General features: G+C 34.5%; 1 protein-coding gene and 1 long non-coding RNA gene across 3 annotated transcripts; one reads left to right on the plus strand and one right to left on the minus strand.

Moving 5' to 3' along the window:
- The first annotated feature begins 1,314 nt into the window (after positions 1-1,314).
- On the plus strand, positions 1,315-6,274 carry LOC112705942 (polypyrimidine tract-binding protein homolog 2). 2 transcript variants are annotated; one of them, XM_025756983.3, is made up of 11 exons: positions 1,315-1,655; positions 2,062-2,315; positions 2,423-2,632; positions 3,700-3,762; positions 3,839-3,912; positions 4,298-4,393; positions 4,510-4,567; positions 4,796-4,900; positions 5,001-5,082; positions 5,163-5,275; positions 5,456-6,274. In XM_025756983.3, exons 2-11 carry the CDS (start codon positions 2,130-2,132, stop codon positions 5,843-5,845), a joined length of 1,377 nt encoding a protein of 458 aa, XP_025612768.1. In that variant the 5' UTR covers positions 1,315-1,655; positions 2,062-2,129; the 3' UTR covers positions 5,846-6,274. The 2 variants fall into 2 exon arrangements, with proteins under 2 accessions (XP_025612768.1, XP_025612769.1); XM_025756984.3 differs by having other exon boundaries at positions 1,410-1,655; positions 2,101-2,315.
- A 7,335-nt stretch (positions 6,275-13,609) lies between these two features.
- Positions 13,610-16,626, minus strand: LOC112705944 (uncharacterized). The gene is made up of 4 exons (XR_003155616.2): positions 16,451-16,626; positions 16,301-16,362; positions 16,068-16,224; positions 13,610-13,937 (listed from the first exon to the last, which is right to left on the minus strand). It is a non-coding gene; the product is annotated as an uncharacterized lncRNA (long non-coding RNA).
- Positions 16,627-17,526: the final 900 nt, after the last annotated feature.

Consider the following 17,526-nt stretch of genomic DNA (forward strand, 5'->3'; position numbering starts at 1 on the left):
CAGCCTATTTATACAGATCATTAGATCGTGATATCTATATGAAAGCTCCTAAAGGACTAAAGATATCTAAACAATTCCATGAATATTCGTAGGGGTTATACTCAGTAAAATTACAAAGATCTTTATATGGTCTAAAGCAATTTGGACGAATATTGTATAATTATCTTATTGAGTATTTGACCAAAAACGGATTTAAGAATGATGATATCTGCCCATGTGTTTTCATAAAGAAATCTGCATCTGGATTCATTATAATTACTGTGTACGTTGATGATTTAAATATCATTGAAACTCTTGAAGAGATTCCAACATTATAAAAGCTCTAAAAAAAGAGTTTAAGATGAAAGATATTGGAAAGACTAAATTTTGTCTACGATTTTAATTTTAGAAAAATATTAAGGAGTCAAAACTTTTTCATCAACATTGACTAATACTTTGCCAATACCTTATTTTTATATTATTAGAATTTAAATTTTAGAGTTTAAAAAATTAGAATTTAGTATTTTTTTATTAAAGATAGAGAAACTTGAACTCACGACCTCTTAAATGAGTATGAGAAAACTATGTTATTTGAGTTATAACTCTTTGATTAAAATTTAGTATTTAGAGTGTAAAATATTAGTTAAATATTAATTAAAAATAATAATTTTTGTTAGTCATGCATTCTTAATTTTATTATCTACAAAATTGAGATAAGACATACAAATTACAAACGTATTTTTTTCTACTCTCATTTAAACAGAAAATATACAAATTTTATTTAAAAGAAAATATAAAACTTTTATTGGTAATTCTCTCAACACGTCTCTCTAAATTTGGGTCACTTCCTTGTTGAAACTATGTAAGTATCTACAACCAAATTGAATTGGTGAATAATTTACTAGTTTATTTAAGTAAGTGCTGGGAATTCAAATTCTATCTTACATACAATAATTTATTGGCTAATAGTCTTTAAATAGAATTCAAATTTACAATAAATTAATTTTTGGTTCCAAAAATTAAGGAATACTGTGAGAAAAAAAAATTATGCCGGCGTTTAACTATAGAGAAAAAATATTTTTTTATTTCTAATATTGAATTAGCAATAATATTTTTAAAATTTTAAATTTTATTTTTAATGAAATGTGGAATAATTTAATTTAAGAAGTAGAAATCGGACCCTAAAATTTTTTTATTTTTTAAATATAAATTGAAAAGTTGTATTTATATACCTTTCACAATTTTAAAAAACACAAAAAATTATTATGTTAAAGATGCACTCATCCCCTTCTGTATCTAATTTTTTTAGCTCAACAAAAATCCTCTAAACTAAACACCTAAGAAAATAAATAAATAAATAAGCACAGAAAATGGAAGCACAGTCACGTCCGTTAGGTTTTTTATATGTTACTTGAGCGTCCAATTGTGTTGTCGTAATCGCTTATCATCTTGGCTTCTGTAACCAAGAGGATTATTGGCGCTATCAAAAACCATAGACGGTGATAACGGACAAAATAAATCTCATTATTTTCTTCTCCCCTTGTATTTTTCTTCTCCTTTTTTTTTCTTCTTGTTTTTTAATTTTATTTTCCATCTCTTTCTTTGAAAACCCTAATCCCGTGAGCTTGTGTGGGGAAATCGGATAACGCAATTCTCTTCTCCGAATTTTGTCTCAGGTAACAATTTCTATTCCCTAATTCTTTCGTGGCTTCTTATGCTTTTATTCCCGTGGATCTCAATTAACCGCGCGCTCTCTGTAACAATTTACTCGATGAATTTTAGTATTGACTAGATTATTTGCTACATATTAATCCGTTTTAGCAATTTTGTTTCTAGAATTTCAATTGCATCTGCACTTTGTTGTCGCACCAAAAAGTTTTTAGAATTTCAGCTGATTTTTGGGCATAATTTTATTTACTTATTTATACTTTATTTTGCTTTTCCTTTTATCGAATAAATGGCATGAGGACATCTAGAAATTTTAAATGCACTGTGTTGAATTTTTCTTTCTTAGAATACATTTATGCGATGTACCGATGCATTTGGGATATCCGATGGTTGATTGTGTAATGGATTTTGCAGTCCCAGGGACTGCAACTATTTGTGGTTCCTTTTGAACAGGTTTAACTGTTTAGGGTTGTTGTCTTAAAATGGCATCGGTGTCTAGTCAGCCGCAGTTCCGTTACACTCAGCCGCCGTCAAAGGTGCTTCATTTGAGAAACTTGCCATGGGAGTGCACAGAGGAGGAACTTGTTGAACTTGGAAAGCCATTTGGGAAGGTTGTGAACACAAAATGCAACGTAGGAGCAAATCGAAATCAAGCGTTCATTGAATTTGTGAGTGGGTTTTGTGTTTTGATATTTTGTTTTTGCCTTCCCTCTATTTTGTTTTTCCCTTTTGTGTAAAATATCTGATTTTTGGTTGCAAATATCAATACCTCCAGGCAGATTTAAATCAAGCTATTGCAATGATATCATACTATGCGTCATCTTCGGAGCCGGCTCAAGTACGGGGGAAAACTGTATATCTGCAATATTCAAATAGGCAAGAAATAGTGAATAACAAAACCGCTGCAGATGTTCCTGGGAATGTATTGTTGGTGACAATTGAGGGTGCGGATGCACGCCTAGTCAGCATTGATGTTTTGCACTTGGTATGAGATTGCATGTGCACTAGTTTTATGCTAAAATTGTCATATCATGAGGATGTTGGTCATTTAGTTTTGTGATTAGGTTTTTCTTTGTCAGGATATATATGGAAAAATTGTTGACATGTATGTAAATGAATCAGCAGGCCCATGTCAAGGCAATATCTTTGATGGCAGCTTAGTGCTTTGGGAGAAATAGCGCTTGTGTGTTTGTCTCCTTTCTCCTTTCCTTAACACTACCTCTTTCTTCCCTATTTTCCTTCCCTCAACTCCTACCATTCTTATAGTTTAGGATGTTGCCATTTTTAAAAATTTGTGCATTTGTGCTTCATTTTCATATCATCTGCGGCAGCATTTTGCTTGTGGCATATCTAGATTTTTTCCTTGCTAGATTATGTTGTATTAATTTTATTTTTGTTCCAAGTTCCAACTATGTTTGGTTGTGCCTTGGATTTTGCAAGTGCAGACTAAATGTTCCTTTTAATCTGGGGAATTAAATTTCTGGTTTTTTGCATGAGTCGGAGTTCAATAGGGGATTTATTTCACAAATCCTTTGTTTGAATATTGAATCAACTATTCAAGTATATATGTGAATTATATTTCTACCATTCAACACTTTTTAATAAAACAATTACCTAAAATGAGTGACTAGGCTAACCCCCTTAGAGCTTTAGAGACATCTCTGGCTAGGCATTGTTTAGTTTCTTGATTTTCAATTTATTCTGGTCCTTGCTCACAATCTTCTATTTCTTCTGATGTTGACTTAAGCAACTAAAGCAGTACTTTATTAACATTTTGAGACATTTATTGACTTGAATTTGAATAGTGTTATTTTAATCCAATCTTTGTTTTGTCCATTATTCTTACCCCTCTACAAAAAGTGACGTGTTTTTCTTTCAAGTAAGAGATGAATTGCTTTTCTTTTATCCGAAAATTCTAGGTTTCTGAGTGTTCCCAGTTTTCCACAATATAGCTTAGAAGGCACCAGACATTCTTCATTTTATGTTCAACTAGTTAGTTCCATCTTATTAAATAAGTAAATATTGTATTGAATTTATTATTCACTTATGCAGGTATTTTCAGCCTTTGGGTTTGTGCATAAGATTACTACTTTTGAGAAGACAGCAGGATTCCAGGTTTAACCATAGCCTATCCCTGTTTAATGTCATTTTTTAATCCTATGAACACATTCTTATTTCTACAACTTGTCAGGCCCTGGTGCAATTCTCAGATGCAGAGACTGCCACATCTGCTAAGGATGCTTTGGATGGAAGAATAATTCCTAGGTGACTTTTGTGTTACTTGTTTGACATGATATTTAGTGCAATTGCTGTTGATCATATGGCTCTAGATGCGGTGCACATCTTCTTAGACTTGTCATTGTTCAACTGTTGTATTTCCACACACTGGCACTTCTTTTGTAATTACTTTGCTATGTAGGTTCAGACTTTGCTGTTGCGCTTCTTCATAATCATATTAATTATGCCTACCTAAGTAATTACAGCTAGATAAATCTTGTGCTAACTATGAGTTGGGCTGCCAATCTTAAACGTCAATTAGTTATTAGATCTTGTAAATTGTGATTACTCAAAACTTAGTTCTCTCTCTCTCTCTCTCTCTCTCTCTCTCTCTCTCTTTCTCTCTCTCTCTCTCTCTCTCTCTCTCTCTCAGGTATCTGCTCCCTGAGAATGTGGGGCCATGTACCCTTAGGATTACTTATTCTGGACATTCAGATCTAAGTGTTAAGTTTCAGAGCCATAGGAGCAGGTAATGCTAATTTCCATGGTACTTTTGGCTTTCGAGAAGTCAAGTTTTCCTTTTGTCTTCAGTTTATTCTTGTTATAGGATTTTCTAACTTTTAATTAATGTTTTTCTTGCTTCAGAGACTACACAAATCCTTACCTTCCTGTTGCTCAGTCAGCTATGGAGGGAAGTGGTCAGGTAACATTTTGATAGTATACCTTTTTATTCAAGGGAGGAGTAATATGACATTTCTTATTTGCTTATTGTTTGCATGTGCAATTATGCTTTCTTAATTTACTTAGTTGAAAGTGAACATTTACTTCATGTACATTAGTAAGATGTGTGTCTTCTTCTAAGAGGCTGTTGTGCATGCTGACTTGCATACTCTACAATTTTTCAAAATTGATTTGTTTTCAATTTTTGTAGGCCGTGGTAGGTTTGGATGGGAAAAGAATAGAGACTGAGAGCAATGTTCTTCTTGCATCTATTGAGAATATGCAATATGCTGTGACATTGGATGTCTTACACATGGTACTTTAAATCATGATCAGTGATCATTGTCTTATTTATTTATTTATTAGAAATGCAGTTTAGTTGACAATATCATAACTTTTTTTGGTTTTGATGACAGGTTTTCTCTGCTTTTGGTCCTGTTCAAAAGATTGCAATGTTTGATAAGAATGGTGGTTTACAAGCTCTGATTCAATATCCAGGTTAGGATAGGTTTGAAGCTTTTTTTCTCTCTTTAATCTGTCATGACATAATTGAGATATTGACATGCTTTGTGTTACAGATATACAGACAGCTGTTGTGGCCAAGGAAGCTTTGGAAGGACACTGCATATATGATGGAGGGTTTTGCAAGCTTCACATATCATACTCGCGTCATACTGATCTTAGTATAAAGGTAAACAGACAAGACAACTGGTAAAATGAGGATTGTACCATTTATATCAATGCTTGAAATTGTACATAAATAGGGAAATATGCAGGAGATCGTTTTTAGGTGCCCAATCTTGAAATTTCTGTGCATATATTATGGCTTCTGTTAAATTTTAAAGTTAAACTTTGATTTGTGTAAATACAGGTCAACAATGACAGGAGTAGGGATTATACCATTCCCAATACACCAGTGGTGAACCCCCAGCCGTCACTCTTAGGGCAACATCCTGTTCCCATGGTTGGTACCCCTAGTCAACAGTACAATGGGGCTCCACCTCCGGCTCAGTATACTCCAATTTCCGAGCAGACTATGCTGCTCCCATCTCAGGCTGCTTGGGGGGCAGCGCCGCAGGCAGGACCTCAGTCTATGCCACAGTCCATGCCGCAGTCTATGCCAATGCAAATGCATAACAATGCTTACATGCCACCACCTGGATCTATGCCACCACAAGTGGCTCCTGGAATGCACTATCCAACTCACAGCATGCAATCGACGCCGACATTGCCCACATATGGATCTGATCGCATACAATAGTATGTTTTCGTCTCTCCTATGTTGTCTCAAATAGACCAACATTGGCCAACGCAGTCAACTGGGGGCATATGCAGAAGTGAGTTATTTCCAATGTATATGTGAAGATTCCCCATTTTGTGGGAGGCCTTTGTTTGAATAGGCTTTCCCTGTTGTTTTCTCCATTGTTATTTTTGAGATTTTCAGTGGACTTGTAAGCAGTTGGTCAAGAACCGTTAGTTGACTTGAGTACTATGGAACAACCTATTCAGTTTTAACTCTATTGCCTCTACTTTTTTCTCCTTTTTTCTTTTGGCACATTTTTCCTTTTCAGTGATTCCTAGAATCGTAGTGGCTTGAATTAGTAATTGTATAAGGACTAAGATTGTTATTAAAATGATTTTAATCATAAAATAAATATATATGATCAATCAGAATATTTGATGGATTGAATGTTGATTGGTGTAAATACTTTTTACATTGTTGTTATCATGTGCTTTATGGCACAAAAGCCACAAAATAGATAAACTCTTTGAAAAAAAAAAACAATCTAAGTATTAAAGTCTCGCTAAATATTAAAAATACAATTAAATGTCACTAGTGATTATAATGATTTAGGACCCCTCAAACACTAAATACTAACATAAAAAAGGATAACTAAAAGCCTAAAAGTCATAATTATTTTCATTTATTGGCTGAGTTTATATCGGCTGAGTCATAATTCTGATTTATGCACCTCTTATGTTTATAATGGCTGCGTATAGACACTGAAACATAAATAAAGAAGATATAAACACACAAGACACATAAATTATTAAAAAGTCTATAATATCTTTATTATCTACCTTCACCACAACTATTACCAGATTTTTTATCAACCCAAAAAATAAATAACAAAATTTCAATAATTTTAACAATAAATTTAACCATTAATGGCAGCAAGAACTCTATTTAATAATCAATTCAACAATTTTTTTTAAAGAAAAAAGGTTAAAACAAATCTGGAAAAGAGTGGACAAAGAGAAAGAATCGGAGAAATGCGGCAGTGGAGAGGCAGCAGGAAAGAAGCAGAAGTGGCGGACTTGAAGAGGGAGAAGAAGAACAACGAATTTAAAAATAACGTGAAAAACGGATCTCTAGGCAACCATGGCAAAAGGTGACGACGACGGTGATAGAATAGAAGCGAAGAACAAAGAAAAAAGAGAAAGAGGAAGGAGGGAACGAAGAGAGGCAACGGTTGTTTGGTTGGAGAAAGGGAGGAGAAAAGTGAAGATGGTGGTTTGGGTGTGAGGGAGAAAAGGAAGAAGATCTGATGCAGAGAGAGGAAGGAGAAAGAAGATTTGTAAAGGGCATAATTAAAAAAAATGAAAAAAATTGTGTCTATATCTAAAAATTTGTGTTCCATCCCTTGGTCTAGTACACAAATTTTGTGTATTTGTGTACTTGGGTGTTCATCCGTGTCTGCTAAAAATCTGTCTCAACAAATAAATAATGAATGTGTACTGCCGTGTCTATGCCTCTGTGTCTATGTTTCTCAAACCAAACGCTGCCATCATGACTAGTATTTACAAATGAGATCTTGAGGGAGATCAACTATGACGAGTTAATACTCAATTTGATTCAAAAAATTTGAAGTCGGATTCAATTTGACCCTTAGAATTCTAATGGACTCAAATTGGACTCCAAAATTTATAATTGTAACTCACATTAATCCTTGAACTAATCTCCGTTAACGACATGTTGATTTGGTACATTAATTTGTTGTGATTTAGATTTTTCATCCAGGTTCTATGTGATCAAGATTTATTAGAGTTCCAAAACTTTAATTGTTGTTCCCAGAGTCGCAAAATTTTTAAATTAAACTTGTTATTATCGTCTTCACGTGGATGTTATGGAGCTATTGGTGTCAATTGAGCCCGAAACCTTAGGGCTGACCCTAAACCCTCCAAAATAATTCTAGCCCATAGCCCCAAAATTACAAAATCATATTTTATAAGCCCTAGTCCTAATTAAGCCCTCCGAACAAAAATTAAAACAGGACTGGCCCTACAAGCCCTAAAAGCCCCAAATCTGATCTCCTCCTCCCTGACCCGAGAACAAGATGCTGAAACGGTGATGCTGAAGACGTGAAACAGCGTGGTGCTCTTCCACCTCCTCCTCTACATTGTACTTCTGCGTTTTGCTCCACCTATGATGTGGCTGACTTCTGCGCTCTGCTTCTCCTACGACGATGGCTGTACCCAGTGGACGACGCGGTGGCTGCTCCTCCTCCCTAACGCGGTGCTCCTCCTTCTTGACGCAATGGATGAAATCAGTGGCTGCTCCTCCTCCTTCACGCGGAATCAGAGGTGAGTTTTTTCGTTTTCTGTCCCTCTCTCAATTTCTTCTTTGTTTGTTTGCATGACCCATTTTAATTCTCTTGTTAATAAACCGAGGTAGGTCTATGACTACCCTTTCTCTGTCCCTCTTTGTGATTTCAAAATAGTTGAATTGTGAACTGTGAACTACATATGTCAATATGTTTGGCCCTACTTTATAGGCCAAAAGAATAAAAAGTCCTATAAGTAATAGGATCAAATTTTTAAAAAGTCTTCAGAGCTAAAAATTTTATGGCCAACCCATAGGCCACCTAATCCTCTTTTTTTAATTACATTCTCTATCTCAACAACACACATAAAATTTATTAAAAGCATTAGTTTGTTCTATCCCTTTGTCATTTTTATGCATAGAAAATAAAGAAATTGAAAAATAAATGTTAATAATGTGCATTAATCATATTAAATCCAACTTTTAACTATATACATCAATAAATCAAAAATGGCATTCACTATCTCATCACCCTTTTCCTTACTCTTTACTATTTACCATCAATAATGTCTCTAGAAAATCTAAATAAAGTTGACACAAAAATTCATCATCTAAAATCATAAATGTTGAGGGGGATGCATCGTTTCTATTAAAACTTTTTCTTCATGAATTTCACCAATTTCATTATCTAAAATCAACCAATTAAAAAACAGTTAGAAATTCAATTTAAAATAATATTTAAAAAAATAGCATAAATGTTTACCTTCATGATTTGGAATAAATCCACGTAACCAACTCCTTGTGCAAATAAGCATTTTGACATGCTCATGAAGAGTGGAACTTCTGTATTTTTTTAAAACACATCCACTAATACTGAATGCGGAATCAGATACTACCGTAGTGATGGGAATACTTAAAACATCTCTGGCCATAACTGACAGATTGGGAAACTTATCCTCATTAGTCTTCCAAAAATTCAGCACAACATATTTCAAATCATCTTTGTTGGTGTGAATCAAACCTTCCTTTAGATAAATCTCTAATTCATCTTTATCCTTGGAAGTTTGGGTTTCACAGTCGAATTCTCTGAACTCCTAAAAGATGTAGTATAAAGATTATTTAAGCAACGAATAAATATAATAGGAGAAAAATAATACTATATTAAAATTAAATATCTTCATCACCATTTTGCTCTTCTTTGTAACCCTTCCTTCTTCAGGTAACTTAGGAGATTGGTTACTACTTTGAAAAATTGTTGAACCACCAAAAGTATTTATATACTCTCCATACAACCTTTTAAATTTCTCCAATACTTCATTTGCCTTCAATTCAAAGGTTGAAGGATCTAATTTTTTGTAACAAACCCTCAAGAACTTTAACTTTAATCAAGTATTAAGAATGGCCCCAAAAGCCAAGACGGTACTATAATTGTTCCAATATTTATCAAACTTCATCTTCATTCTGTAAGCCATGTTCATAATAACAACATCATCACAAATTTGAGTGTCTTCCAAAAGACATTCAATTTTCCAAACTTGCATAAAATACAAATTTGAGGTTGGATATGATGAACCCGAAATGATGTTTGTAGTTTCATAAAATGGCTCTAAAAATTCACACATTTTTTTCCTAAGCTCCATTCTTCATTTGTCAAACAATGTTTATAAGCTCCTACAACACTAAGGATGTCAAACACTTTTTCAAATTTAATTGCACTTTTCAACATCATATATGTAGAATTCCATCGAGTTGGAATATCTGATTTTAGACCAACACCTTCTTCAATTTTCGCTTGCTGCACACAATCTTTAAATTTCACCATTCTCCCATCAGAAGCTTTCAGATATTTCACACTCTCTCTGATTTTAAATAAAGCTCCAGTAGCCACCTTTAACCGTTCTTGCACAATCAAATTTAAAATGTGAGCAGAGCAATTACATGAAAATATTCTCCATCGCAAAGCAAACTATTCTGCTTATGTAGATGAGTTTTTAAGATGTTTTGTATGTTGTCATTTGCAGAAGCATTATCTAAAGTAACAGAGAATACTTTCTTATCAATACCCCATTACTTCAAAGAGTTAAATAAGATTTCTTCCAGATTAGTTCCAGTATGGGGAGGAATCATTTGACAAAAATTTAAAATCTTACTCACTAGTCGCCAATTCTCATCAATAAAATGAGCTGTCAAACAAATATATCCTTCAGTGGTAGATGCTGTCCACACGTCACATGTCAAACAAATTCTATTAGGCATCCTAGATATCTTCTGCTTTAATTTCTCTTTCTCTGTTGAATAAATCATTTTAAGATCTGAAACTAAAGTCTTTCTAAAAGGCATTATAATCGTTGGACTAATGTAATTAATCCAATCTCTAATACCTTCATACTCAATAAAGCTAAATGCAAGGTCATGTTTTGCTATAGCTTGGGCGAGTTTTTTTCGATGAACATTCTGATCAAAGTCACCCAGGCTATAGCAAAGTCATGTTATGCCTTATAGGTACAACACTAGACACCGAAGAAAGGAATGAAATTCAAAACTTCTTACAGCAACATGTCAACCTTTTCGCATGGGCACCTACTGACATGCCTGGGATTGTTCCTTTGATCATCTCTCAAAAGTTGGCACTCAATCCCTCTGCCCGACCTATATCACAGAAAAAGCATAACCTCGACATATAGAAAAAGAAGGCATCTTTATAAGAGACCCAAAAGCTCATCAATGCCGGATTCATACGAGAAATCAGATTCACCACATGGCTGATCAATGTCGTGATGGTAAAGAAACACAACGGTAAATGGCGCATGTGTGTTGATTTTACTAATCTCAACAAAGTATGCCCAAAACACTCTTACCCTTTGCCCTCTATCGATTCCTTAGTAGATAATGCTTCTAGTTATGCAACACTTAGCTTTATGGATGCATACTCTAGGTATAACCAGATCCTTATGCACCCATCTGATAAAAATAAAACTGCTTTTATTATTGAGTATGGTAATTACTGCTATAAAATTATTACTTTTGGCTTAAAGAATGCAGGGACAACCTATCAACTTCTCATGGACAAGATATTCGCAAAACAGATCGGACGATGGAGGTCTATGTCGATGACATGGTGGCCAAAACAAAGACCACCAACAAACATGTTGACGACCTTACTGAAATATTTGCTCAACTTAGACACTACAACATGCGCCTAAACCCAGAAAAGTGCACCTTTTCAATACAAGGAGGTAAGTTTTTGGGTTTTCTGTTAACCAGCCGAGGTATAAAGGCTAATTCTAACAAATGCCAAGTGATATTGGAGATGAAAAGTTCACAAAAAATAAAATAACTACAACATCTAACAGGGAGACTTGCTGCGTTATCTAGATTTTTACCATGTTTAGTTTCCAAGTCTTTTAGTTTTTTCCAAACTTTAAAAAAGAAAATCAATTTCAATTGGACTCAAGAATGTGAAAATGCTTTTGTTGCTTTACAAAGGAAAGAAATAGAATATAGCAACCAGTTTACTTTGTGAGCAAGTCCTTACATCATACTGAGCTCCGCTTTCCGAAGATAGAAAAACTAGCACTAGCACTGGTATTCTCAGCCAAACGACACTGACCTTACTTTCAAAGCCATGTGATCCACATTCAGACAGATCAACCATTGTACCAAGTCTTACATAAACCTCAATTTGCAGGCCGACTTATGAAATGGTCCTCGAACTATCTAAATTTGACATAAGATATCAAAGTAGAGAACCGATCAAGTCACAAAATCTAGGAGATTTCGTCACCAAGTTCACTGCTTCGAGCTCAGAAGACCATCATATACAATGGACCCTCTGTGTGGATGGCGCATCCAATCCTCAAGGATGTGGCACAGGAATTTGGCTGGAAGGAGACAATGGATTTGTCCTAGAGCATTCCTTACATTTGTCCTCAAGGCAAGCAATAACCAAATAGAATACGAGACATTAATTTTCGGGTTAAGGCTAGCTACAGAACTACAAATCTTGGAATTATAGGTATACTGCGACTCTCTACTTGTCGTACAGCAGGTAAACGACCTTTTCAGGTTAAAGACCATCTCTTAGCAAAATACTTAGACCTGGTCAAAAAATTAATATCTAACTTTACCTCATCAGCCATAGGACATGCATACATCATGTTCATTTGTTTGTTTTGATTGATATGCATTACCTGAGATTGCCTAACTGAATATATACATCCTGCTACTTGTTATACTTGTTACTTGCACTATCTGCCTATTACTTGTTCGGAAACTTGTTTAATTGCTTGCCTCTACTAATTTATGGAAGACGAAGGGCTGGAGGAAGGGTGAAATAGTTTGGTGTTATGTTAGGTTTAAAATTGAGTAAGTTTAAGAATGTCTAGATTACCACCCCTATTTATGGCTTTGCTTAGAAAATTAAGTTTTGCAATTGTATGATGGAGTTCTAGGATTGCCTTTGGCATTCCTAGGACCTTATTTATTATACGCATGGAACCTTTACCATGCTGAGAACCTCCGGTTCTCACCCCATACTGTGTTGTTATTTTCAGATGCAGGTCGAGAGGCACCCCGCTAGGCATCTGGATCCCTGAAGCGGAGCGGTTTCTGGGTTTTTTGAATATTCAATTTATGTATATATGTACTTAGTTAATTAGCTTCCCTCCATGAAACTCGATTATTTTGTTCCTCATAGAGGTTACAGGAGAGCTAGGGACTTGTTTTTGTATTTTGGGTATTTGGGATACTAATATATATATATATATATATATATATATATATATATATATATATATATATATATATATATATATTCTTCGGCCAGCCTTGGCTTCGCAGGCTGAGTCAGGAGCTAGATTCATTGTATTCTTGACTCTCTTTTACTCTTTCGCTTATTCAACTTTATCACCTTTAGGTTTCTTAGCATGCAAGTAATTCCGTTTCTTGAGCGTTGCGTTTTTTATTTTACGGATTTTGTTTTACCCATTTTTCAAGACTCCAATTATACTATATATCCTTTGTTATGTATATATATATATATATATATATATATATATATATATATATATATATATATATATATATATATATATATATATATATATTTTAGAGGTCGTAGCGCCTCGCCACCCCTGTTTTACATCCTAGGTGTAAAGCTCTGTGTGGTAGGGTGTTACACATAGCCTCCTGTCTTCTAGTAAGGGCCAGTAAGGATATACGCCTCCTAAGAAGATTAAAAATAGGAGTATCCCACCATGGGCATCTAAGTTCCTTTATAGCTGTAACACCCTATCACACAGAGCTTTACACCTAGGATGTCAAATAGAGGTGGCGAGGCGCTACGACTTCTAAAAGTAAAAATTTATATACATAATATAGTGAAAAAGATTTATAACTAGGAGCTTTTGAAGAAAGGTTAAAATCAAAAATGGTAAAATGAAAAGTGCAACACTCACATTACGTAAATGAAAAACGGAAAGATAAGAGAAGCTAATATAAATATAACCGAAAGAGAGCTCCAAGGTACAAATATCAAAACTCAAGACTCGGCTCGCGAAGACAAACCGCCTTGAGCACATTAGTATATAACATATATATATAAGAGAACCCAAAATAAGCACAAGATACATAATTATAGAACCTATTTCTCCAAAATAACCTTTAAGAGGAAGTTAATACATCAGTACATAAGTAGTGGAGATAAAAGTATCTACATATATACATATATTTAAAATAAAGTCCCAAAGACAAGGATCTCTGCTATCAGAAGCTTTCAGTATGCCTTAGCAAGATGCCTCACGTCCTGCATCTAAAAACCACAAAACATGTATGGAATGAGAACCGGAGGTTCTCACCATGGTAATGGTGCCCACATAACAAACATATAAGGTTCCGAGAAAGTCGAAGGCAATCCTAAAATTTCTGACAATAGATTCAAACTAAAAACTAACATTTTAAACCATAAACAGAGTGAGGTATCTAAGGATTCCTGGTTCTATCTAACTTCCTAACTTAGCCCCTACGCTCTTCATCTCTTTCTCCAATCCTCCGAAACGCCGATGCATAGACAGATAAAGCAGACAAGGCAAGCACAAGTAGATATTCAAATATAGCAAATATAGCAAATAAGCATAGATATTCAAGTAAGCAAATCCAAGTAGTGCAAACCAAACAAGTTACATAAATACATATGATGCATTCCTTTCCTACTGGCCGTGAGCTCACGTGTCGGTTACTTTGCTAGAGCCCGACATATCCGGTAGCTAACTCGGATATCGTTCTCTTGAAAACCGGTGAGCGGTACACCACCACGAACCCCACCATTGCGAGCGGTACACCACCACGAACCTCGCAAGATTTTCAATTGGAAAAAATAACACACACATGTGGGCGGTAAACCAACACGAACCCCACACAACATTCTCTTTTAAAACCATGTGGGCGGTACACCACCACGAACCCCACATACGTCTCGACAATGGACAAGCGGTAAACCACCGAGAACCTTGCTAGGTCAAGCTCAAAACAATTTCATTTTCAATTTCATTATAAATCATTTATTCATATCCATTCATAATCATTCAAAATCCTTCATTAAGACCAGATTCATCATATACATATCACATTCTGCTCATTTCATTTTTATTTAGCAACACTACTCCTTATGACCTTTTCTGAAACCTACAAAACCACTTTACCTAAAACAAGTTCTCTTTTCACACAAAATCCAGTTCTTACTTAGCTAAGATTTTTCTCTAATACAACTTCAAAACTATTTCATATTTAAACCTCTTTCAAAAGACTAAGCGAATCATTTATTAACTAAACTGCATGGCAGAGTCTCAAGACTTTAGGGAGGACAACAACCAATATATTTCTTTAAAATTATTAAACTCCTTGAATCATAATTTCTTAAAATGTAGTTCTGTAAACAAACTCAAAACATAAAAATTTTCTTAATAAATCAAAACTCAAAACATTATTCGTTATTTTCTTAAATAATTCAAGTAAAATGACATGATTCTTAAATTTATAATTTTCTAAATAACATTTCAAACAAGGCCTGAGATTTTATAGAAATTTCGGCAGCACCTTCCCTAAAACTTGGATTTTGCCACCCGTTTCGGGTCCCACCCAAACCATTTTCTCAATTCCTTTCCAACAGGTTCAAAACCAAATCATTTTTCCAAATAAACATAAAATTCAGATTTCCAACTATCAATTCATTTGCAATGTCAAATTTTTTCCAAAGTCAAATCATTTTCGATAAATCAGCAAAATCAATTCCAATCATTTTCAATAAATTATTATCACAACCACACCAAACTCAACTTAATGAAATGAATGAAATCCAAAAATTCAAATAGTTCAACCCAGTGAATTACAATTCAACCACCCAACTTAACAACACTAACAACAAGTACTCTTATATTCATTAATGCAATCAACAACCAACTCCAAACACTCCTCAACCCACCACATTTTCATTTCACATCACACCAACTTCACATATATAATCACTCCCACATAATAATTCATTTCTAACAACAACAAAAGCCATATCAACAACTCATATATATATATATATACTTCATCATCATTATCATCATTACATACATCATTATTTATCTCTACCAACATAATACCAATCACCACAACTCTTCTCAACATACTTACTTTCCATCTTCACCAAGTTATCAATACAATAACTCAAGTTCAAAACAACATATCAATAAACATAATCATTATCATTTACCAACCTTCACATATAATAATACACATCACCGCCTCAACCAAAATTTTATCATTTCTAACCAATATATATTTTAACTAAATCTCAATCACCAACCACACCAACAATTCAACTCTTATCTTACGGCCAACTAATCTACGTTTTCACAACACACTATATTTTAATTACGAGAAACCGAAACCATACCTTAGCCAATTTTTCAATAAACCTGAAACACCTCTCTTATATACCACACCCCAAACTTTGAAATCCCAGCTTCTTTCCAAGCAAAACCCAGCCTTCAAGGCTTGATCACAAGCTTCCCAAATTTTCAAATCGACTCCAGTCAACAACCAATTTTAATCTAACAACAAATTTATCATCACAATCAATGTAAAGCTCACTAACTCAACATTTCAAAAGGATTTATGGATGCTTACCTGACCCATAGCTCTAATGAACTAAACTCGACAATACCCGCAAGTTAATTCGAACCTAAACACTGAAATTAAACAAAATTCAATATAGATTCTCATTGAATTTTGAAATTTGAGAAGGAGAGTTATAAAACTGAGAAGTAGGTTCCATACCTAATAAAGGATTGGGCTTTGTAGAGCTCGACGTTGCGGTCACGTGGTCGCAAACGGCTCGTCAATTGGAGCTCCGGATCAAAAGTTATGGAAGATTGAATTTATGAGTGAGGGTTTGGTGTTTCTCCCCATTCCTTAGCTGCCCAGCGTGTTTCATAATGAAAGGGGGGTGGGGGGGGGAAGAGAGAGCTGAAGCTCTTTTGTTCATTAAGTTGGGTTGGGTCTTGGGTCCAATACAGGCCCGGTTCACTTGGTTCGGCCCGTTCGATCCAATTTTGGGTCGAATTTTTAAAATTAGTGTCAAAATTCTTATTTTAATTAGCTCTACCTCATTAAACTATTAAATTCTATTTTCTATTTTCTTGATTAATAATTAATTCATTAGCTAATTATTTACTAATTTTGCGGGTTGTACAATAGCTGCTTCGTTGATTCTGAATTTGAAGATCCTTCAATTTTCTCTACTATAATTTCTGGAATTTGACTTCCTTCCATATATATCTCTGATTCCCTTGGATTCCTGTGGTCCTTATCCTTTTCCATTAGCTCTTTCTCAGTAGTAGAGATGTGACTCACATCTTCTGTATCAATTAATACTCTACCTTTTTTAACGGTGTCGTTGAAGGATCGTTTGGGGTTTGTGGTGAAATTGCCTTCTTCTTCCCTTTCTAGCATCCACTCTTCCTCTCTGGGGATAAGGTGTGAGCTAAAATCCCCAGTGAAAACATGCCCTTCTAAATTAGTTTGGATCTTTTTTCCGGTTGTGTGACCGAAAATATCTTCCTCAAACATAGCTGCCTCTCATGAGGTCAGAATCAGCTAGTTCTCGATGGAAAAAGGAACAAGATGAAACAATTGTAAACACTAAAGATTATTTTATTTTTCTGTCCTTTTGTCTTGGTGATTCTATTATTCCGCTCTTTATTTTTTTAAAAGTTTTCTTACCCTTCTCTTTTGGATTTAATATGGAAATTCATATTATACTAACATGAGAAACTAATTTATGGCTCAAGCTCTAAACTCCACCATTTTGTCTCACTCATGAGTCCACATTATTCTGACTCTTAACAATAGGT

This window comes from Arachis hypogaea, chromosome 8, assembly GCF_003086295.3.
Source record: "Arachis hypogaea cultivar Tifrunner chromosome 8, arahy.Tifrunner.gnm2.J5K5, whole genome shotgun sequence".
Taxonomy (NCBI): domain Eukaryota; kingdom Viridiplantae; phylum Streptophyta; class Magnoliopsida; order Fabales; family Fabaceae; genus Arachis; species Arachis hypogaea.